Source organism: Pteropus medius, unplaced genomic scaffold (assembly GCF_902729225.1).
Source record: "Pteropus medius unplaced genomic scaffold, Ma_sr-lr_union100, whole genome shotgun sequence".
NCBI lineage: Eukaryota > Metazoa > Chordata > Mammalia > Chiroptera > Pteropodidae > Pteropus > Pteropus medius.
In genome coordinates, this window is record NW_024340693.1 from 3,472,017 (window position 1) to 3,489,350 (window position 17,334).

The following is a 17,334-nucleotide window of genomic DNA, read 5'->3' on the forward strand; positions in this document are numbered from 1 at the left end:
TTGTGCGTGTGTGCAAGCACACGCAATGAATGTTCTAAAAGTCCTATGACTTTTTTTTCCCCAGCTTTGAGGTATAACTGACAAATAAAATTGCATATATTTAAAGTGTGATGATTTGATATGCATAAACTGTGAAGTGATGACCACAAACAGGTTAATTAATACATCATCACCTCGCAGTTACTTTTTTTTTGGTGAGAATGCAACGCTTATAATCTACCTTCTTAGAAAATCTCAAATATACAACGTAGCACTTAAAATTACAGTCCCCTTGCTGTACATCAGCTCCCCAGAACTTACTTATGTTATAACTGAAGGCTTCTGCCCTTGACCAGCTTCTCCCATCCCCCCTCCCCCCAGCTCCTCCCTAATAACCATTCCATTCTTTTTCTCTATGATTTCAACTTTCTTCTTTTTAGATTTATAAACCTGCCTCATTCACTTATTTCACTCAGCATAATGTCTTCTACGTGCGTCCATGTCCCAAACGGCAGGGCTTCCTCCTTCTTCGGCGTTGACTAATATTCCCTCGTAAGTGCATACGGCATCTCCCGTACCATGGTTTCACTCTGCAGTTTTGGACGGAAGTAGAGGATGTTTATTCCTATAAAAGGGCTTGCTTTACAGAAGAACGCTCTGATAACGGCAGTAGTGTACCTGATGGGATGATCATAGTAAATTTCTAGAGAAAGTATTTGAAAACTTTAAAAGCTTCCCTCAAAGTTTTTAGATGGTCTGCTATAATAACAATGGAAACCAGAACAATATGAAAAAACAGCTATAAATCATTTAAGACACTTTACCCATAAGCCTAATCAACTCATTAAGTGGGAAAAACAGGTGATAAACCAAAGTTTATCGACAGGCGGGACTGAGTATGTTCAGACACAGCTGACTCTCTGACTTGTGCTCTTAAAAATTATCTACGTTTAGATCCTGCGACGCTGAAATCCATCTAGGGAAGGGAGAGATGAAAAACGACCTAACTCCTAATTAGTCCTATTAAGCCCGCAGAAGCGTTTCTGATATTTCAGCTCGAACGAGGGGCGGGGACAGTGCCTGACTTTCCAACGACCCCACCTCGGGCGGGGAGGGTGCTGTTGTGACCCCATTTCTACCGCTGACGGAACGTCCACCTTATACTTCCCTCCACATACACCACTTCTTCCCTTCCGGGTTCGTGAGAAACACAAATATTTATCTCAGTTTGAATCGTTACGTTTATTTTTTAAAATCCCTGCTTGTTCCTTCCAGGAAACTTCTGTCCATATAGATCAACACGTTTTCTCTTAACATCCCCTTAATCCCAGCCCTAACTTGCATGGATATGTATGTACTCGTGATCTATTTCCTTGAATTTCCCTCTTTCCCTCAAAAAATCCCATTTGGCTAAAAACATCCAAGAAATCTATTCAGCGCACGCCTTAAAAAGATTTGAATCTCTATTCTGAGTAGAGCTGTACCTGATATAATCAATTCATATAACTCCAAATTTCAGATCGAATTACATAAAGCAAAAAATCTTACAGTACGATCCACTAAGGCAGTATTTTTATGTTGATTCGGCATTTGATTTGATATGAAATATAATGTGTACCAGGAGTATTAGTTAAAATATTACTCACTTATTAAAATCTGGGAGAAGAAAACAGACTTCGTTTCTCTTTACACAGTTACCTGAAACATGACATCCACTGAAAAATCAATTTCATGGTACTTTTTTCAATAGAGAGGCATATTTAAAATTAATGGATTCTCAAAATTTTGGACTGCTTGTAAGAATTATCTTTGCTCTTTATGAGGAAGTCTGATGACTTATAAGACATAAGAAATCTTTTTTAAAAATGCCAAAATAACCAGAGCTGTCTGTACCGATTTTATACAAGAATTTATAATAGTGCCCCCGCCCAAAGAAACAACGCATATGTCCAACGGAAGGAAAATGGTTAAATCGTTATCATATATCGATATAATACTATAAACTCTATCAAAAAATGTATTTTAGAATCAACAAAGACGTTTACCATATATCGAGTACAGGCTACAAAAGCATATACATAACGAAATACCACTTTTATAAAGATATATACAAAATGTTTATCAATGATTTTCTCTGATATATGAAAATTTTGTAATTTTTTTCCTCTGTGTTTTCCTGTATTAAGTTCTCTATATTATCATATTACTACCATCAAATATAACCTAAACCCCTGGGATGCACTAAAGTTCAACTCTGTTCTCTGTGACATTTGGGGGGTTTTAAAAGGGGAAAAGGAAGATGGCTATTATCACAAGAGTAAAGAGAAAAGGAGTAAAAAAAACAGCCTATGAGGTACCAAGAAGACTTTGTCATCCTTGGCACAAACGCCCTATGCTCCCATTTCCTTTTATAAGCAAATGGCATTAAAATTGCATTACAATATCAGTAGGAATGTGATTGCGAGATGCTATCATTTTAATTGAGCAACTAGCTGATAGGGACAAGAGCATCCAGATTATTAATCAAGAAAAAGGATGAAAAAGCACTCCCGATTTCATGTTAATTGCTACACGAAACTGTCATTATTTGGAGAAAAATATACCAAGATTCCATGGCTGGAAAACCAAGTTTTTCTTACACACGACGAACCACAACTATTTTAAAAAATGGCTTTCTTCACTCCTCCCACGCCCCACATGCAGATCAGAAGTAAGATTCAAATAAAAAAAAATCTGAAAATTACTAAAGACAATTTTTTTTCATTTTCATCGAATAAAGCTTTGAAAGCTTTAACTATAAGACCATTCGAGTTACAAATTTCCTGTTTCATTTCTATGCTTGTTCCTAAATTCAATACCAATCATCGATATTTTCTCATTGAAAAAGGTTTCAATTCCCTGAAGAGCTTGATAAAAATCTGACAAAATTTCTGGCCCTTTAAAGCCCCTTTGTAGGGGCTTCGGAGTCTATTTGTTTCTAGGACCAGATTCTTTTCTTATACCCCCATGACCCTCAACGGCCCCAGAAAGATAATGAGATGCAGAATAATCTGGTGAATCAGGGCCTCAGTGCCAGTGACCCTTTTTGGAAAAGACCCGAAGAAAGTCCTTCTGGACTCCTGGGCTGCCTGTTCCTCCCTAGAGCTACCAGAGAATAGTTACTCTGTATTTCCACAGGTCTCCCAGGGCAGGTCGTGGCTGCCCAGGTAGGTGTGACCGGTCTAAGTCAAGGCAAAGCCTTCATATTCCCCACCAGATGACATCTGTAGACAAGGCGTAGCCTCTGTCATTTGTAGGAAGCTCAGATAACTGTCCGTCACCTGTCCCTCATCTGGGGGCTAGAGGTATTTGGCGGGGGGCAGGGGTTAATGGGAGTAGGGGAAGGAAGTAGGAAGGATTAAGATACCTCATTCTCATGTGAACCTATAGAATAATGGTCAGAAACTCAAAGGAATAGGGAAACAGATTGTTTCGATATTTTGAGAATTACTACTCAGTAAAAGACAATATGATAGAGTCATGCATCCCTCAAACTTCACTTTAAAGATACCTGATGAATGACTACAAAATTAGAAAATAACACAAAAACGTTCTTTTAAAAATTCTTATTTTGACAATCTTAGATCAATTTTTTTAACTGACCTCACCTCTTCTAATATATTTCTACTCAGTGGAAAACCCCATGAAAACTAAAGATTCGCCCAAAATGCAGGTCACAGTCATTTCATAATTCCTATTCTATGACCATGTCGATTATACATGCTTTTTGAACTTCTACGTAGGCACCAAACCGGTTTTATTTTCTGTATGCTCCACCTAGGGGAGTCCTGAGTGAAAAAACTAATAATTAAATCACTGGGAATCAATCATTTGTTATTCTACCACCGATTAGTAAGTTAGTATACTAGCTGTCCACAATTGTACCCCTGGCATATATATCACCATACTCCTCTGTCTGTCCGGCTCTTTGGGTCGAGAGCACAGACGCACTTGAGGGACATGAAGAAATGGGGTTTGCTCCGAGGACCCCAACGCACGACTCCTGAGTGGGAGCTGGGGAGGTGCTCGTGGGGTTCTGGGGACCAGCAGCTCTCTCCCCCTCGCTGGGTCTGCCTCACGTTCGGCTCCTGTTTCTTTCTGTACATGCTGTCACCCCTCCTCACCACTGGCTTCCTCTGCCTCCTCGTGAGCTCCGTCCCCTCCCCAAGTCTGGCCCGCAGGTGGCCACCAGGCGTTCTTCAGTCCCGATGGCGCCCAGAACAAACCAGCAAACTCACCGTGTTTCTTAGTTCAAACCTCCTGAAAGAAAGAGACGGATCTGGCTCGCCTTGTCAAACTGGATGCACAGCGTCTCATCGGAGAGGCCACATCTCCGGGCACAGTCCGATCGCAATCTGCGGAGTGGTTCCCAGCCTCGTTTTAAAGCTCCTCAAGAGCCTGTGGCAGAGACAGGGCTGCGATCCACGGAGGCCGAGCGCCCTCGAGGCCAGAACCTCACGTGAGGCTGGTGGATTATGTGCACAAAACATACCAAGGCTTGAGCGGGGGCATGAGTCAGCTCGTGCTGCTGTGCTGTGTCAATCGCCAGAGACTCCGTGGCTTAATACAACATGGACGTGTCATCTGACAGTTCTGCAGGTCAGAAGTCTGAAATGGGTTTCACTGGGCTGCAGTCAGGCGCTGGCAGAGCTGAGCTCCTTCTGGAGGCCCCAGCGGGATGCCGTTTCCAGAGGCTGCCTGCGTTCTTGGCTCGTGGCATCTTCCATCTCGAAGCCAGCAACGGCCCACTGAGTCTCTCTCACACGCATGCTCTGACGGTGATGCTTTTACCTCGTTCCTCCACGTCTAAAGGAGGAACGAGGTGATGACATTGGGCCCGCCCGGAGAACCCAAGGTCGTCTCCCTTGCTTAAGGTTATCTGCTTAATTCCTCGTCACAGAGCATAGCCACATATCCGAAGGTTCCAGGGTTAAGACGTGGACATCTTTGGAGGGACTATTATCATTCTGCCTGCCACAAGTGGACCATGTGGGACAAACACACTGTGTGGAGGTCTCTTACAACAGACTGTAGCCAAGCAGACACCACAAACACAACTCACCAACACTGTGCATGAGATAGAGCTTGACTACGCCGACGGACATTTCAGCCATAAAAACAGGACACTAAAGTCTTCTTACAAAAATATATGAATGCAAACAGAAACACTTTACCCTTCAATAATTTACGAGGTATCTTCTTGTAATTATACGAATTTATACATTTTACCAACCTCTACCAAAAACCAATTGCAATTAGTTTGGATTCCGCAAATCGATTTCAAAATACATTTATGTAATTTCCAAGTTACTTTTTGCCTTAGCCTTTGATGATAGATATGTTAAAAATTAATGAGTAATAATGAAGTATAGTTCTCTTAAAAAATACTTCTCTATCTACAGTGTTTCTTCTTAAAAATAAAGGACTTGACTTTTTTAAGGAAACATTCTCCTGAGCTTGAGGTTACCAGTACGTGAAATTTCATGGAGGATTTTCTAGTTCTTAACAGAGTTTCAGAAAAATTTACTTGTGAAAACCTGTCACCCAAAATGCAGCATAAACCATCTAAATCACAAGGAAGTAGGACGAAGCGAGAAAGCAAGATGACAGTATAAATGTGAAAGTTTGACAAAAAAACATGGCGACTTCAAAGAGCTTTGAAGGAAACATCATTTTCACACACATTTGAGTCTTAAGATATGGGAATGTTCCTTGGGTATTTCATATTCATGGTGCAAATGAACAGAATTTTCTTTTCTTCCTAATGCTTGCATTTGCTTGTATTTGTATAACCTACATGTACAAGGAACCGTAAATATGTAACGATCACATCTGACTGCAACTTGCAAGTCAGTACCTCCATTTCAACTTTCAATAAGTTAAAAATCAGCAAATCTCACCGCCTTTTGGCTTTATTCTTTGATTCATTTGGAATATTATTAAATCAAGAAATACTTATTGGGTATCTACTCTGTGCCAGATGGAGTACGGGTATGAACTGGTTTTCAATTTATCACATTTTATTTTTATTTTTTAATCTAAATTGGTCAATTAGAGGAAAAAAAATTGTCTGTGATGTACTTAAAAAGTTTTTTTTATTTTTCAATGATAGCGACATTCAGTATAATTTGTTACGTGTTAAATAAAACAGTCCTATCCAAATTAACAAAATAATTCACGAGTCTTTTTAAAAAAACTATTTTGCCCACATGTTAACAAGCTTTTAGAAACTGTGTTCTACTACTTCAAAGCCACACATTTGGTCCTATCTAATAACCTGTGAATGGGTCAATTCCGACTTTACATCTTCACTGCGTGAAGGTCACAAGCCCGGAGAGCAGCTCCCTTCCCCAGAGCTGTCGTCTCGTCTTTGGACAGCCACGTAACTACTGAACTAAAATCGATTCGCTAATGTTAAAGCGAATAAAATGCCATCGGTCATCGGAAAGGTGTCGTTCGAGAAACGAGGCCACTTACTCAGACTGCTCAGCTGGCGTATGATAGCGGCGAGGGTACTGTTGGTCACACATTCAAGTTCACTGGTAATGCCTTCGGGCAGGGCACCCCGGCACAGGTGCCGTGGCTCGATATTCCTCTTCACTAAGGGCATGGTGCGCAATCTGAAAATTAAACAGACGTGGGTTTTTTGTTTCGTTTTGTTTTTAAGGCTCATTGCACGTTTTAACAAATCTAGAGTCTTCATTCCCTTGAAAATTGATTCCTTCCCAGGAACTTTGATTATCCTATGATTCCTACACGAGTGTCCCAGCTCCACAACGCAACGGATGTGGAATGACTTCATGAATTTCACAGAGATCAAAGAGAGATGTACAGCATGCTATTACTTTACAGAAAACCCTAGATGCAAGGTTTCCAGTGACGTGTGAGCGAATGAATACACGCATCCTTACCTTCTCTCCCTCGCCACCGAAACGACGAGAAAAAAGTACTAAAGCAGGACACAGGGGCCCTGAAACCGTAAGCAGGATGTGACCAGATCGGGACACAGGAAAGGCCCTGCCTAGGCTGCAGCGAGTGAGTGGAGGGAGGCGGGAAGTAAGCCCACCTGTGCCGCAAAGCTCAGGTATCTTATGACACGGGGGACAGAGCGCTATGACGACGGGCCTGGCTTTTAAAAACCCACTGATGAATTCCTTCGCCCTTCCCGGCTGCCCTCCTCCACGCGCCCGGCGTCTCACTCTCTGGAAAAGCTGACCCCGAGCATCTGGACGCGACACACGAGGCCCAGCTGAAGGCTGGGGTAGGAAACGAGCATGAAGCCCAACGTCATTTCTGAACAGTGACACGGATCTGCTCCCTTCCCGCCCTGCCCAGACCCTTCTCCACTTGGCTCCCAGGATGTCACCCGAATCGACCGGAACATTCTTCCCTCGAAAAGGGCCGCCAGGCCCTTCGGAGAGTCCTCCCCATCTTCCTGGGCATTCCCTTCATTTCTTTTCTCAAAAAAAATTCCTTATAAATAAAGTTTTTTGTTTAAGGACATAGAGAATTCAAACCTCCCACTCACGCAACGATCTACTGGTCATACCGCGGGAGAAAATCCAGCGACTGTCCTTCTGATGAAAGTGTCATACTGCCCAGCTGGCAGGAGCAGAGACACAGAAAAGCCCGGGACCCTGGGGACATCTGTCAGGAGTCAAACCAGCCCTGAAAGGCCAGTCCGGACCTCTCGTGCGAGACAAATCGGATGGCATTTAGGCCGCCGTGGCTTGAAGTAAAGCTGGCTCCACTCCGCCCGCCACGGGAACCGAGGTTCCGGGCACGTCATCCATCACGGCTTCTCTTCCTCCTTTCCCCAGAACCTTTGCTCATGCAGCCAGTAAGGACTTTCTGAGCACCTGCCACACACCCAGCAGCAAGGTGACGAGGACCCAGTGAGGAAGCGAGACACTGATGCGGCCACACAGGTTAAGGGACGCGGGGTTCTGAAACCATGGTGGGAGGGGCGGACATCTCTGAGGCGTCGTGGCTGGGCCGACCACAGCGCCCCGAGTTCATCAGCCGTCGGCTTGTTACCGCTGGTTTGTGAGACGAGGCCAAGCGTGAGCCGGCTTTTACATAGTTTCTCAAAAGAGGGTTTGACAAGAGTTTGAGATAAACGTCAAATTTAGGAGCTGAATGCTTTATTTTTAATATACCCCCGCCCCACATTCACTTTATATTTACTCAGGATGAAATGTCACCTTTACTCTCTATTTTTAAACTCTCGACGTGCCCAGAAACATGTCAGTACCCCCCAGCCCACCCACCACTGTACAGAGAATCCTAATGATACGCCTCACACGGAGGCCCCGACAGCATGCTGCCAACCAAGTCCCTCCCTCCCCTCTTTCTCTGATATCAGACAAGCCATCACTAACCCCACACTCCAGGGAGCTAGCACGGGCTAGCTTTTCTCAAGACACCCGGGGCGTCCTGAAAAACACTCACGTGAGCACCCGTATCTTGCTCTGATGCCCACCCCACCCCTGGCGAAGGCCCTCACCTGTGTGTTGATGTCCCCCGCCCCAGTCACAGTGACCTGCTGATGAATATGCCAGGCACTGGGAGGCTCCGGGCAAAGGCGACAGCTTGTCTAGAGACTTAAGATATCCTAAGAGCACAGAACACCAGGACGTGGGAGCAACCGAAGAGTCCCACGATAGATGACTGGCTGAGGACGCTGTGGCACATACATACGACGGAAGAGGACTCAGCCATCAGAAGAGATGAAATACTGCCCTTTGCGACGACATGGATGGACCTCGGAATAATCATGCTAAGCGAAATAAGCCAGACAGAAAAAGTTGAAAATCACATAATATCACTTATATGTGGGATAGAAACCTAAAAGCAACAAATGAACAGGACAGACAAAGAGACTCAGGGACATGGACAATGGACTAGTGGTTACCAGAGGCGAGGGGAGGGAGTAGGCGAGATTAAGGGGATCAAATATGCAGTGACGGAAAGAAATCTAACTATGGGAGGTGAACACACAATGCCATGTGTGTGTGTGTGTGTGTGTGTGCGCGTATGGGCCTTACTGTTAAATTGTACACCTGGAACTCAGTGGATTTTGTTAACCAATGTCACCATAAAAAAACTTAAAAGAAAAAAAAAGGAAAGGAAAGCTTGACCCTACGCGGGTGTGTGAACCCCATCTTTTACCCTCGGGATTCTGATGCCTCCACATCTGGGGCCTCATGGACCCCGCAGACACAGCCCCGCCCAGAACAGGCCGATTCCAGGAGCTGGGAACCAACCCGCCTGTGAGCTTGCCTTCCGTACGCCAGCCCACCAGGCTAGGGCCCTCCCCGCCATGCTCAGGGCCACTATGCCCCTGCCCGGGCAGGCACCTGACGGCGAGTGACATCACGCCTGCTGAAACGGCTCAAGCCGGCCAACCCTGACACTGCCTTCCCTGCCTCACTCGCTCCTTCACGCCCCGGCTCCCCACCCTCTCCGTCTTCCTCCCAAGCCCCCCGCTGCGTCCCCATGGGTCCTACTACATATGTCTATCTGGCCTTCACTTTGGGCACCTTGCCTCTCGCTGCAGTACTTCAGCTGCGACTAATTAATCCTAGCCTTCATCTCTCACGATCGATGATATCTCTATTTGCAGCTCTCGCACTTGTCTAATTACGAAAGTCAACAGAGAGAACACAGGCTACTGTCTACGATTTTAGAAAAAGGGTTTCATAGCTCCTTCTTAAAGTTCTAATCACCTAGTAATGACTTTTATGGCTTTTCGATTCGGCGTGAAGTACTCTAATGGCTGTATTTTTTTTTTTTTTCCTTCCCCCAGCTAGCCTTTATTTTATCTGATGCTAATCTGCTCTGGAATAAATTAAGCAGTAAGTCAGGGGTAAAGGAGAAAGCGCTGGGTCAGTCATTACTCTTGAAAATGCTTGGCAATTACAAAACTGAACGTGTAATGGACCAACCCTGATGGTCACCAGCGAACTGCTTAAGTCTGCCTCCCGACTCCTCACCCGCGGCACTGTGGCTCGTCCAAGTCATTCTTCAAAGTCATCCGATCAGACTGCTGAGCCAATGAGTGAGAATTACTAGGGGTTACGTAAGGGGTCACTGTGACACCTGTGGTCTGAGGAAGATTTCAGCTTAGAGACGACCCGGTCACGTAACTGCGACCTCGACTGCAGACACGCTGACACCAGGCCGGTGCCCCCTGGGAGGTGGCACCCCGACGTCTGGCCTCCTGGCTGCTCGCCAACGGCAGCTGGCACCTCTCCCACCACGCGAGTGAGGCTGGCCACGGCTGGCGTCAGGAAACGGGGAGGAGCTGGCAAAGGCATGGTGTCGAGACAAGGGCTCCCCAGTGGCCCTGCCCGATGCCCCCCACCCCCGAGGCCCCACGGGTGACCGAGAGCCTCCTCCGCTCCCGCCTGCACGGAGGAGGTGTGACAGCTCGTCCAGCTGCTTCCAGCCTCCTATTTCCTGTCATGCGGGCACTTCCCCTAATCGGAGCCTGGCAGGTGTGACACCCTCTTGGCGTCTGTTTCTCAAAGGACCCAAACTCATACGAGTGGCACCGAGTGTGCCATCATATTTTTTGTTATTGAATGCTAGACATCACCTGCAGAGTAGGGGGAACTGATGCTAACAGTATTTCCTATAGGAGACAGGCTGGGTGGCCCTCCGCATGCCAGTCCCGCAGGGGACCGGGTCCGGCCGCCCAGCGCTGGGACAGAGGCGCTGCTCCGATTCACCCCAGCAGAGCGTGGGAACCTCCGCGCACGGGCTGTGCCTCGCGCCAGGGATGGGTCCGGATGCTGCAGCTTCCTAAGTGTCCCTGCGCACTGGCATCACCAGGGTGACCCCCGCCCACACACCTGCCTTCCAGCACAGGGCTGGGGCTGCTTTGCTTCCAGGTGGGGTTCACGGCGGGGACAGGGGGAGCTCTCAGTTCTGGTCCAGCCTAAGCCTGAAGAAGCACCTGTGGGCCCGGACGTCAGCACGAGGCCACCTCAGCGTCTGTGCCTCTCCTCCCCTTGGCAGCGACACTCTGGCCTTGAACTTGTCCCCATCTCAGGCACAAGCTTCCTGCCCCAGTCGGCAGAAGCCAAACTCGGGTTTGTATCAGTGAGAGATCGTGGGCCTGAGAGGTTGGCCAGCTTCTGCTACTGCACTCGGCCCCAGAAGTGGTAAATATTCGCCTGGGTCCTGGGGGCTAGAGGGTCTGTTGCCCTTCCAGCAACTTCCTGTCACCAGAAAGAGGGATCTGGAGAAGCGGATGCTACACCGTGCCTGTCCCCAGTGAGAACACTTCCCGGGAGGCTGCACCACGGGGCTGAGGGACTGCTCTGTCTGGTCACCAGGGTGCCTCTCACTTTCCTTACGAGCACCCACTGAAGGCCCGCAGGAAAGAGGTGACAGACAGCCCCGTGCATCCTGCCTCCTAGCTGTCCCAAACTGACGCGCTCACTCACGTCCAACCTTTAAGAACTCGTTTTGCCTCCTTCTGGGGTGGTCACCTGTCCCTCCCAGGCTCTGCCAAACACAAAGCGGCTCAAAGTGTCCTGTCCCCTCTCCTCAGGAGGGCCTGTCCTTCTTTAGAGCTCAAGAAGTGATTCTTTTTAGATCACCTGGTTCCTTGTCTCTTACTGATGGATGCGATGTTCTCTTGCAACATTTTACACGCTAATTGGAAGAGAAATTCTGTCTTCACGGTAAGAACAGGACGAAAATACGGGCTTCTTGTGAACTAACGGCACTGACAGAGGAGAAAAGGAAACTGGCACTCTCGCTGCGTGAGCATCTGCGTGCGCGGACCCCAAGCGAGCCAGCTGCTCAGGAAAGACAGGCGTAACAGCACCTACGCTGTCGGCGCAGGTCAGAGCATCCCAGGCTGTCGGCGCAGGTCAGAGCATCCTACGCTGTCGGCGCAGGTCAGAACATCCCAGGCTGTCGGCGCAGGTAGGGGCGCGCACGGGCAGACCACCCTGCGAGGGGCTCCGCGGACGGACCTGACGCCCCCACGGCGACCGTTCCCGGTTTACGCGCTGGCGTGGAAGGGCGGACGGGACGCGGGTGACACATTTGCTGCACGGAGTCCCGGTTCGTAGTTAAGGCTGCGGCTCTGACAGCGCAAAACTGAGCTGCGTCCGCGAGGTCCGCGCCCCTCCCCGCCTGGGGTCCGGGGCACGTGCACCGCCTGCGCTTGCCGGGCTGATGACCCATCCCGAAGCCCCTGACTCGAAGTCCCTGCCTCGGACTCCCAGATCGGACTCCCGGGTCCTCCACACACACTGCACGCAGGTGTCATCATTGCAGTGGGCCTGGGCTTCCTCCTGTGAGAAACAGGGTGTGTCTCTGTCTCTGTCTGTCTCTCTCTCTCTCTCTCTCTCCTCTCTGCCATACTGGATTCGCCTGCGTTCCAACCTTCCACATATTTTTATGCTTTGGCCAGTGGAAATACAAAACAGACAAAACAAAATCCCTCTCCGTCAAGGAATTAATGGTTCGTTGAGACAGGCAGACGTAGAAATAAAGTTACGATCCAGTGTGACAAGCAACACACTTAGGGCACTTGTCACACTTGGGAAATTAAAAAGCAGCTGGTAAGACTCCCCTGGGGGTGGCAGTGGGGAGGGGGGTGGGAAGAGGTGCCTCGCAGGCCCGATGGGAGGGGGGGTGGCAGACCTGGCACCCTGGCACACGGAAGCTGCTCACCCATTAGTGCTGGGAGACTAGAGTTACTACCGAAGGCTCAGAAACAGTATCCCATAATTTTCAAAAAAATCATCTTTGCTACAGAGCCTCAATAACTAAATAACAACTATGCCAGGGGGAAAATGCCGACTTACGTTTACGGCATAACATAATGGCATACCTGAAGCCCCTGTTAAGTACCTACCTATTTGTGGAGGACATTCAGACATTAAGAAGTGATCATTTGTCCTTCGTGGGCTACAAAATGGCATCTCAAGGCAGGGCAGGCGGAAGCTAAGACCTGGCTCTAACTGACAATGTGGAGATTAGATGCCCAAGTCGTGATTTCTACCCACCAAGCCTTTCGTCCTGGACTCCCGTCTGATAGTTTCTCTGCTGTGCTAAGAAACCTCAAAGCCAGGAAACGTGAAGGAAAAAACCACCCACGATGAGAGGGAATTCACAGAAGTGGGAGCCTGCTGAAGGACAATCCTGGCGTCTCCTGCCCCATCCTTCTCTCCCGCTGTCAAAGATGCAGGCTCCAAAGAAGGCTGCTGTTCTAGACCCTTCCATCAATTATTTCTATTTATTTATACTCAAAAAAATCCAATTAAAAATATGAGCAAAAGATTTGAACGCACACTGCACAGAAGAAGATAGATGCCCCACACCATCAGTCGAAGACAGATGTCCCACACCATCAGTCATCAAGGAGACTAATACTGAAACCACAGTGGGGACCACTACTGCCTACTCGAAGGGCTGAACCTAAAAAGGCTGACCATACCAAGGGCTGGAAAGGATGTGGGAAAACGACCCCTCAGACCCTGCTGAAGAGAACGTAAAATAACGCAATCGCTTTGAAAACCAGCTTGGCAGTTTCTGAAAAAGTTAAACACACATTTATCCAGTAGATCCGGCCATTCCACTCCTAGGTATTCACGCGAAAGAAATAAAAGCAAATGGCCACACAAGACTTGTACATGAATGTTCATACAGCTTTATTTGCGATAGGCAGAAACAACCCAATAATCTATCCGCAGGGGAACGGACGAACAAACTGTACTACTCGGCAATAACATGGAATGAATTATTACACACGCAACAACACGGTTGAACCTCAAGATAGATATGCTGAATGAAAGCCAGACCAAAAAAAAAAGACTACTGTACGATAACATAATATTCCCGTTTTTGACAGAGCTCTTAAAATCCTTGAAATTTCTTATGCCCAACTTCGAATAGCGATAAGCTGTAATTCTAATATTCATAATAACCCCTCTCTACCTCACCTAAGTATGTGAATGAGGTGACTGACTGTTGGAAGGCTCCTAAGGATGCAGGCTGGTTGCCAGGGGAACCAGCCATGTGATTAGAATGTTGGAATGTTCAATCCCACCCCCAACCTGGGGGGGGGGAGGGGAAGGGAGGGGAGGGGCCCTGGAGATTGTCTTCGGTCGCCAATGGCCAATGATTTAATCGATGGTGCCTATGTAATGAAGCCTCCATAAAAATCCGAAAGGACAGGGTTCGGAGCGATTTCCGGTTGGTGAACCAGACCGCATCCTCATTCCGGGAGAGTGGTCACCCCCAAGTCCACGAGGACAGAAGCTGCTCCTGTGTCGGGGACCCTGGTCCTCCGTATTTCTTCATCTGGCTGTTCATTCGTACCATTTAACATCCTTTGCAATTAACAGGTCGTCTCGTAAGTAAATGGTTTCCTGAGGTCGGTGAGCCACCAAGCTAATTAATCAAACCAGAGGAGGGGGTCGTGGGAACCCCTGATTTACAGCTGGTCCCAATGGGTCAGAAGCCCAGGCGGTGACCTGAGTTTGTAACTGAAGTTGGGTGGGATGGGGGCAGTCTCGTGGGACACTAGCCATGGCATCAGAGGCTACGTCCAGGCAGATGAACGTCAGCAGTGAAGGAGGCTGCAGCACACCTAGCTGGTGTGGCCAGACGGCTCCGCATGCAGAAAGCCCACACACCTGGTGTCAGAAGTGACACGGTGTTGTCGTGAAGTCCTGAGCACACAGGAGACACGCAGAGGAGCATTTCTCCTTTATAAATACGTTCTAGGAAATGCGAACTAATCTACAGTGACAGACAGCAGATCGGCTGTCCCCTGGAGGTGGGGGACGGATGGGGGAAGCTGACAAAGGTCTATCAGGAAACTCTCGTGGGTAACGCTGTGCTCGCTGTCTTGTTTGTGGCCATGGTCTCATGGGTAGATGCGTAAGTCGACCTTATCAGGCTGTACATTTTAAATATGCAGAGGGTCCTGTCTGTCAATCGTGCCTCAAAAAAATGTTGAAAAATGGATCGGCGGATGTGGGTCAGAGGTTAAGAGCAGAAGATAAACTGGCAGATGACGGAACATGTATTTAATATTTAGATTCGAACATGACGGTCAAGTAGAAAAACTCGATTGCTAGCCACAGACAAAGAACCAAATATCGTGACAGGTGAAACAGACAAAAAATACACTGAGCAACTACCTGGGCACAGCTCCGAAAGAATATTTACAAAAGGCCACAGTTAATGGCCGAATAAAAACAGCAAACAGAATGCTAACTTAATTCCTAAAACAGGTTTTCCTCCCACAGAAATGTCCTCATCTGGAGGGAGTTTGTCCCCACCAGCCTAATCAGAGAGGGGACCACTGAAGAGCACCAGAACACAGAGAGCTTCCTCTCCCTTCGAGGAGCCTGGCACTGTCACAGAAGCCGAACGAGCTGCCCATGGAAGGGAACAGAGCAGCAGGCAGAAGCCCTCCGTCCTTCAAGAGCTGAAACCTGGGGAGGTCATTTAATGCCACTAAACCCAAGTCCTCATTTAAAATACAGAAGCCATAGCATCTGCGTGCTGACTTCGAAGGGCTGTGATGAGATAATACATCTAAAGCCCCCCAAAAACCATAAAGTGGAACCCAAAGTGATGCTACTGCTGTGAAAAAATTAATTACCAAAGCGTAACTAACTGCCTCCCTTTCCACTCCGATTGGATCAGAAGCCAGTTATCAGCACCACAATCAGCTTCTAATCACACTGCCAATGCGAGATTTTTACATTATCGTTTATAATCCACACTGAAAATCTGTTAAACTAGTGCCCTTTTAAATACAACTAAAACTGTGATCTCCTCATGCAAAGTACAATAAACAGGACCTACAAACATTTTACAAACACAACTGGAAAATTAAGCTAATACTGCATATTTCTGTAATGAAAAATACATTCATAAGCACTCAGAAGCTAGAACCTCGATAGTATTTTAACCCTTGCTAGGGAGATACGACTTTCTGAAAAACACTGATCTGAAAGAATTTGGAAAATCCGAAAAGAATTTTTAGGTTCTCAGAATCCACCTGTTACGACCTATTACCTCCAGGGAATTCTCAAAAAGCACTAGTTTTTGCTTCTAAGTACATGGTTAACAACCATAAATTAAAAGTCTTTTTAAAATTTTTTTAAATTTTATTATTAGTTTCAAGTATATGATTAGCATCTTTTTTGTTAAGAAAGATACAGCACATGTTTTTTTTTCTTACCCTTTTGCAACACTTATATGTGAGTGACATTCACCAAACGGATTAACAAGGAAAATCCAAAATGCATTAAAAAAAATGTAAATTCCTAGAGGAAACAACAAACTATAAGACACAATTTTAGACGACTGGCCAAGTGCGTGAAGAAAACATGTTTCTGTACTCTGAAACATCAAGCTGAGCCATACAAAATTATCACTTTTGTTGGTAAAAACAGCCAAAATTTGTCAATTTCATATGAATGAAAAAAGCAAAATAAAGTCAAAACAGCGATGAAACTCTAGCATCTACCAACTGTTCTCCAGCGTACATGCTACTAAACTTGAGTTTCTGTTTTTAGAAATAAAAAGCATCCTGACAGCAATATTTTGGGCAATGAGAAAATGTGCTCATGAAAGAAAGTTTAGATAACTTACATGGTTATTTTAGTTAACTGTTCCCAACTGTATGAGCCATGAAAACAGGAAGAGAAATGCTAGAAAGTCAAGTATCTCAAATTTGCAACTTGCGTACTTGACCTCAAAACATTAAGTCCAGCGTCCCATCAGCTCTGTTCTTCTGAACATATCCCAACGAGTCATGGTCACCATCAAAAAGCATCAATCAGGGTTTCTAGCTAACTTTTCAGAAAAATCATCAAAGAAACAAAATCCTAAAGCTAACGGTGGTACACTGGTTGAAGGTGACAAATGGTAACATTTTACATACATAAGCATTTTATATACATTATGTCACTTACGACCCACAACTTTATAGGTTGGTATTTCCCGTGCTTAAAGGGATAAAGAAATCGGGGCTCAAAAAATAACTTACCCAAAAAGACAAGACCAGTGAGCATAAGAACTTAAATTCAAAACCGGTTCGATCAGGTGTCAAAGTTGTTTTTCTTTTTTTCTTTTTGAGGTATAATAGACGTTATGACGTTACTTGCAGGTGTACTATGATTCGGCATTTGTACACACAGCTGACTCTTGAACAACACAGTGGGTAGGGCACCTACGACCCCTGGAGTCGAAAATCCGCATAAAACTCAGGCCGGCCCCTGCATGCCTGGGCTCCCAACCTCAGAGGGAAAATAGGTTCGACCCTTGAAC

General features: G+C 46.6%; 1 protein-coding gene across 1 annotated transcript in view; it reads right to left on the minus strand.

The window, feature by feature from the left end:
* WASF3 (WASP family member 3) overlaps positions 1–17,334 on the minus strand; it is a 70,933-nt gene that overhangs the window by 30,246 nt on the left and 23,353 nt on the right. Inside the window, exon 3 of the mRNA XM_039863403.1 lies at positions 6,496–6,638. Within this exon, the coding sequence (XP_039719337.1) occupies positions 6,496–6,628 (133 nt within the window). The 5' untranslated portion in view covers positions 6,629–6,638. The remainder of the gene's footprint in view (positions 1–6,495; positions 6,639–17,334) is intronic.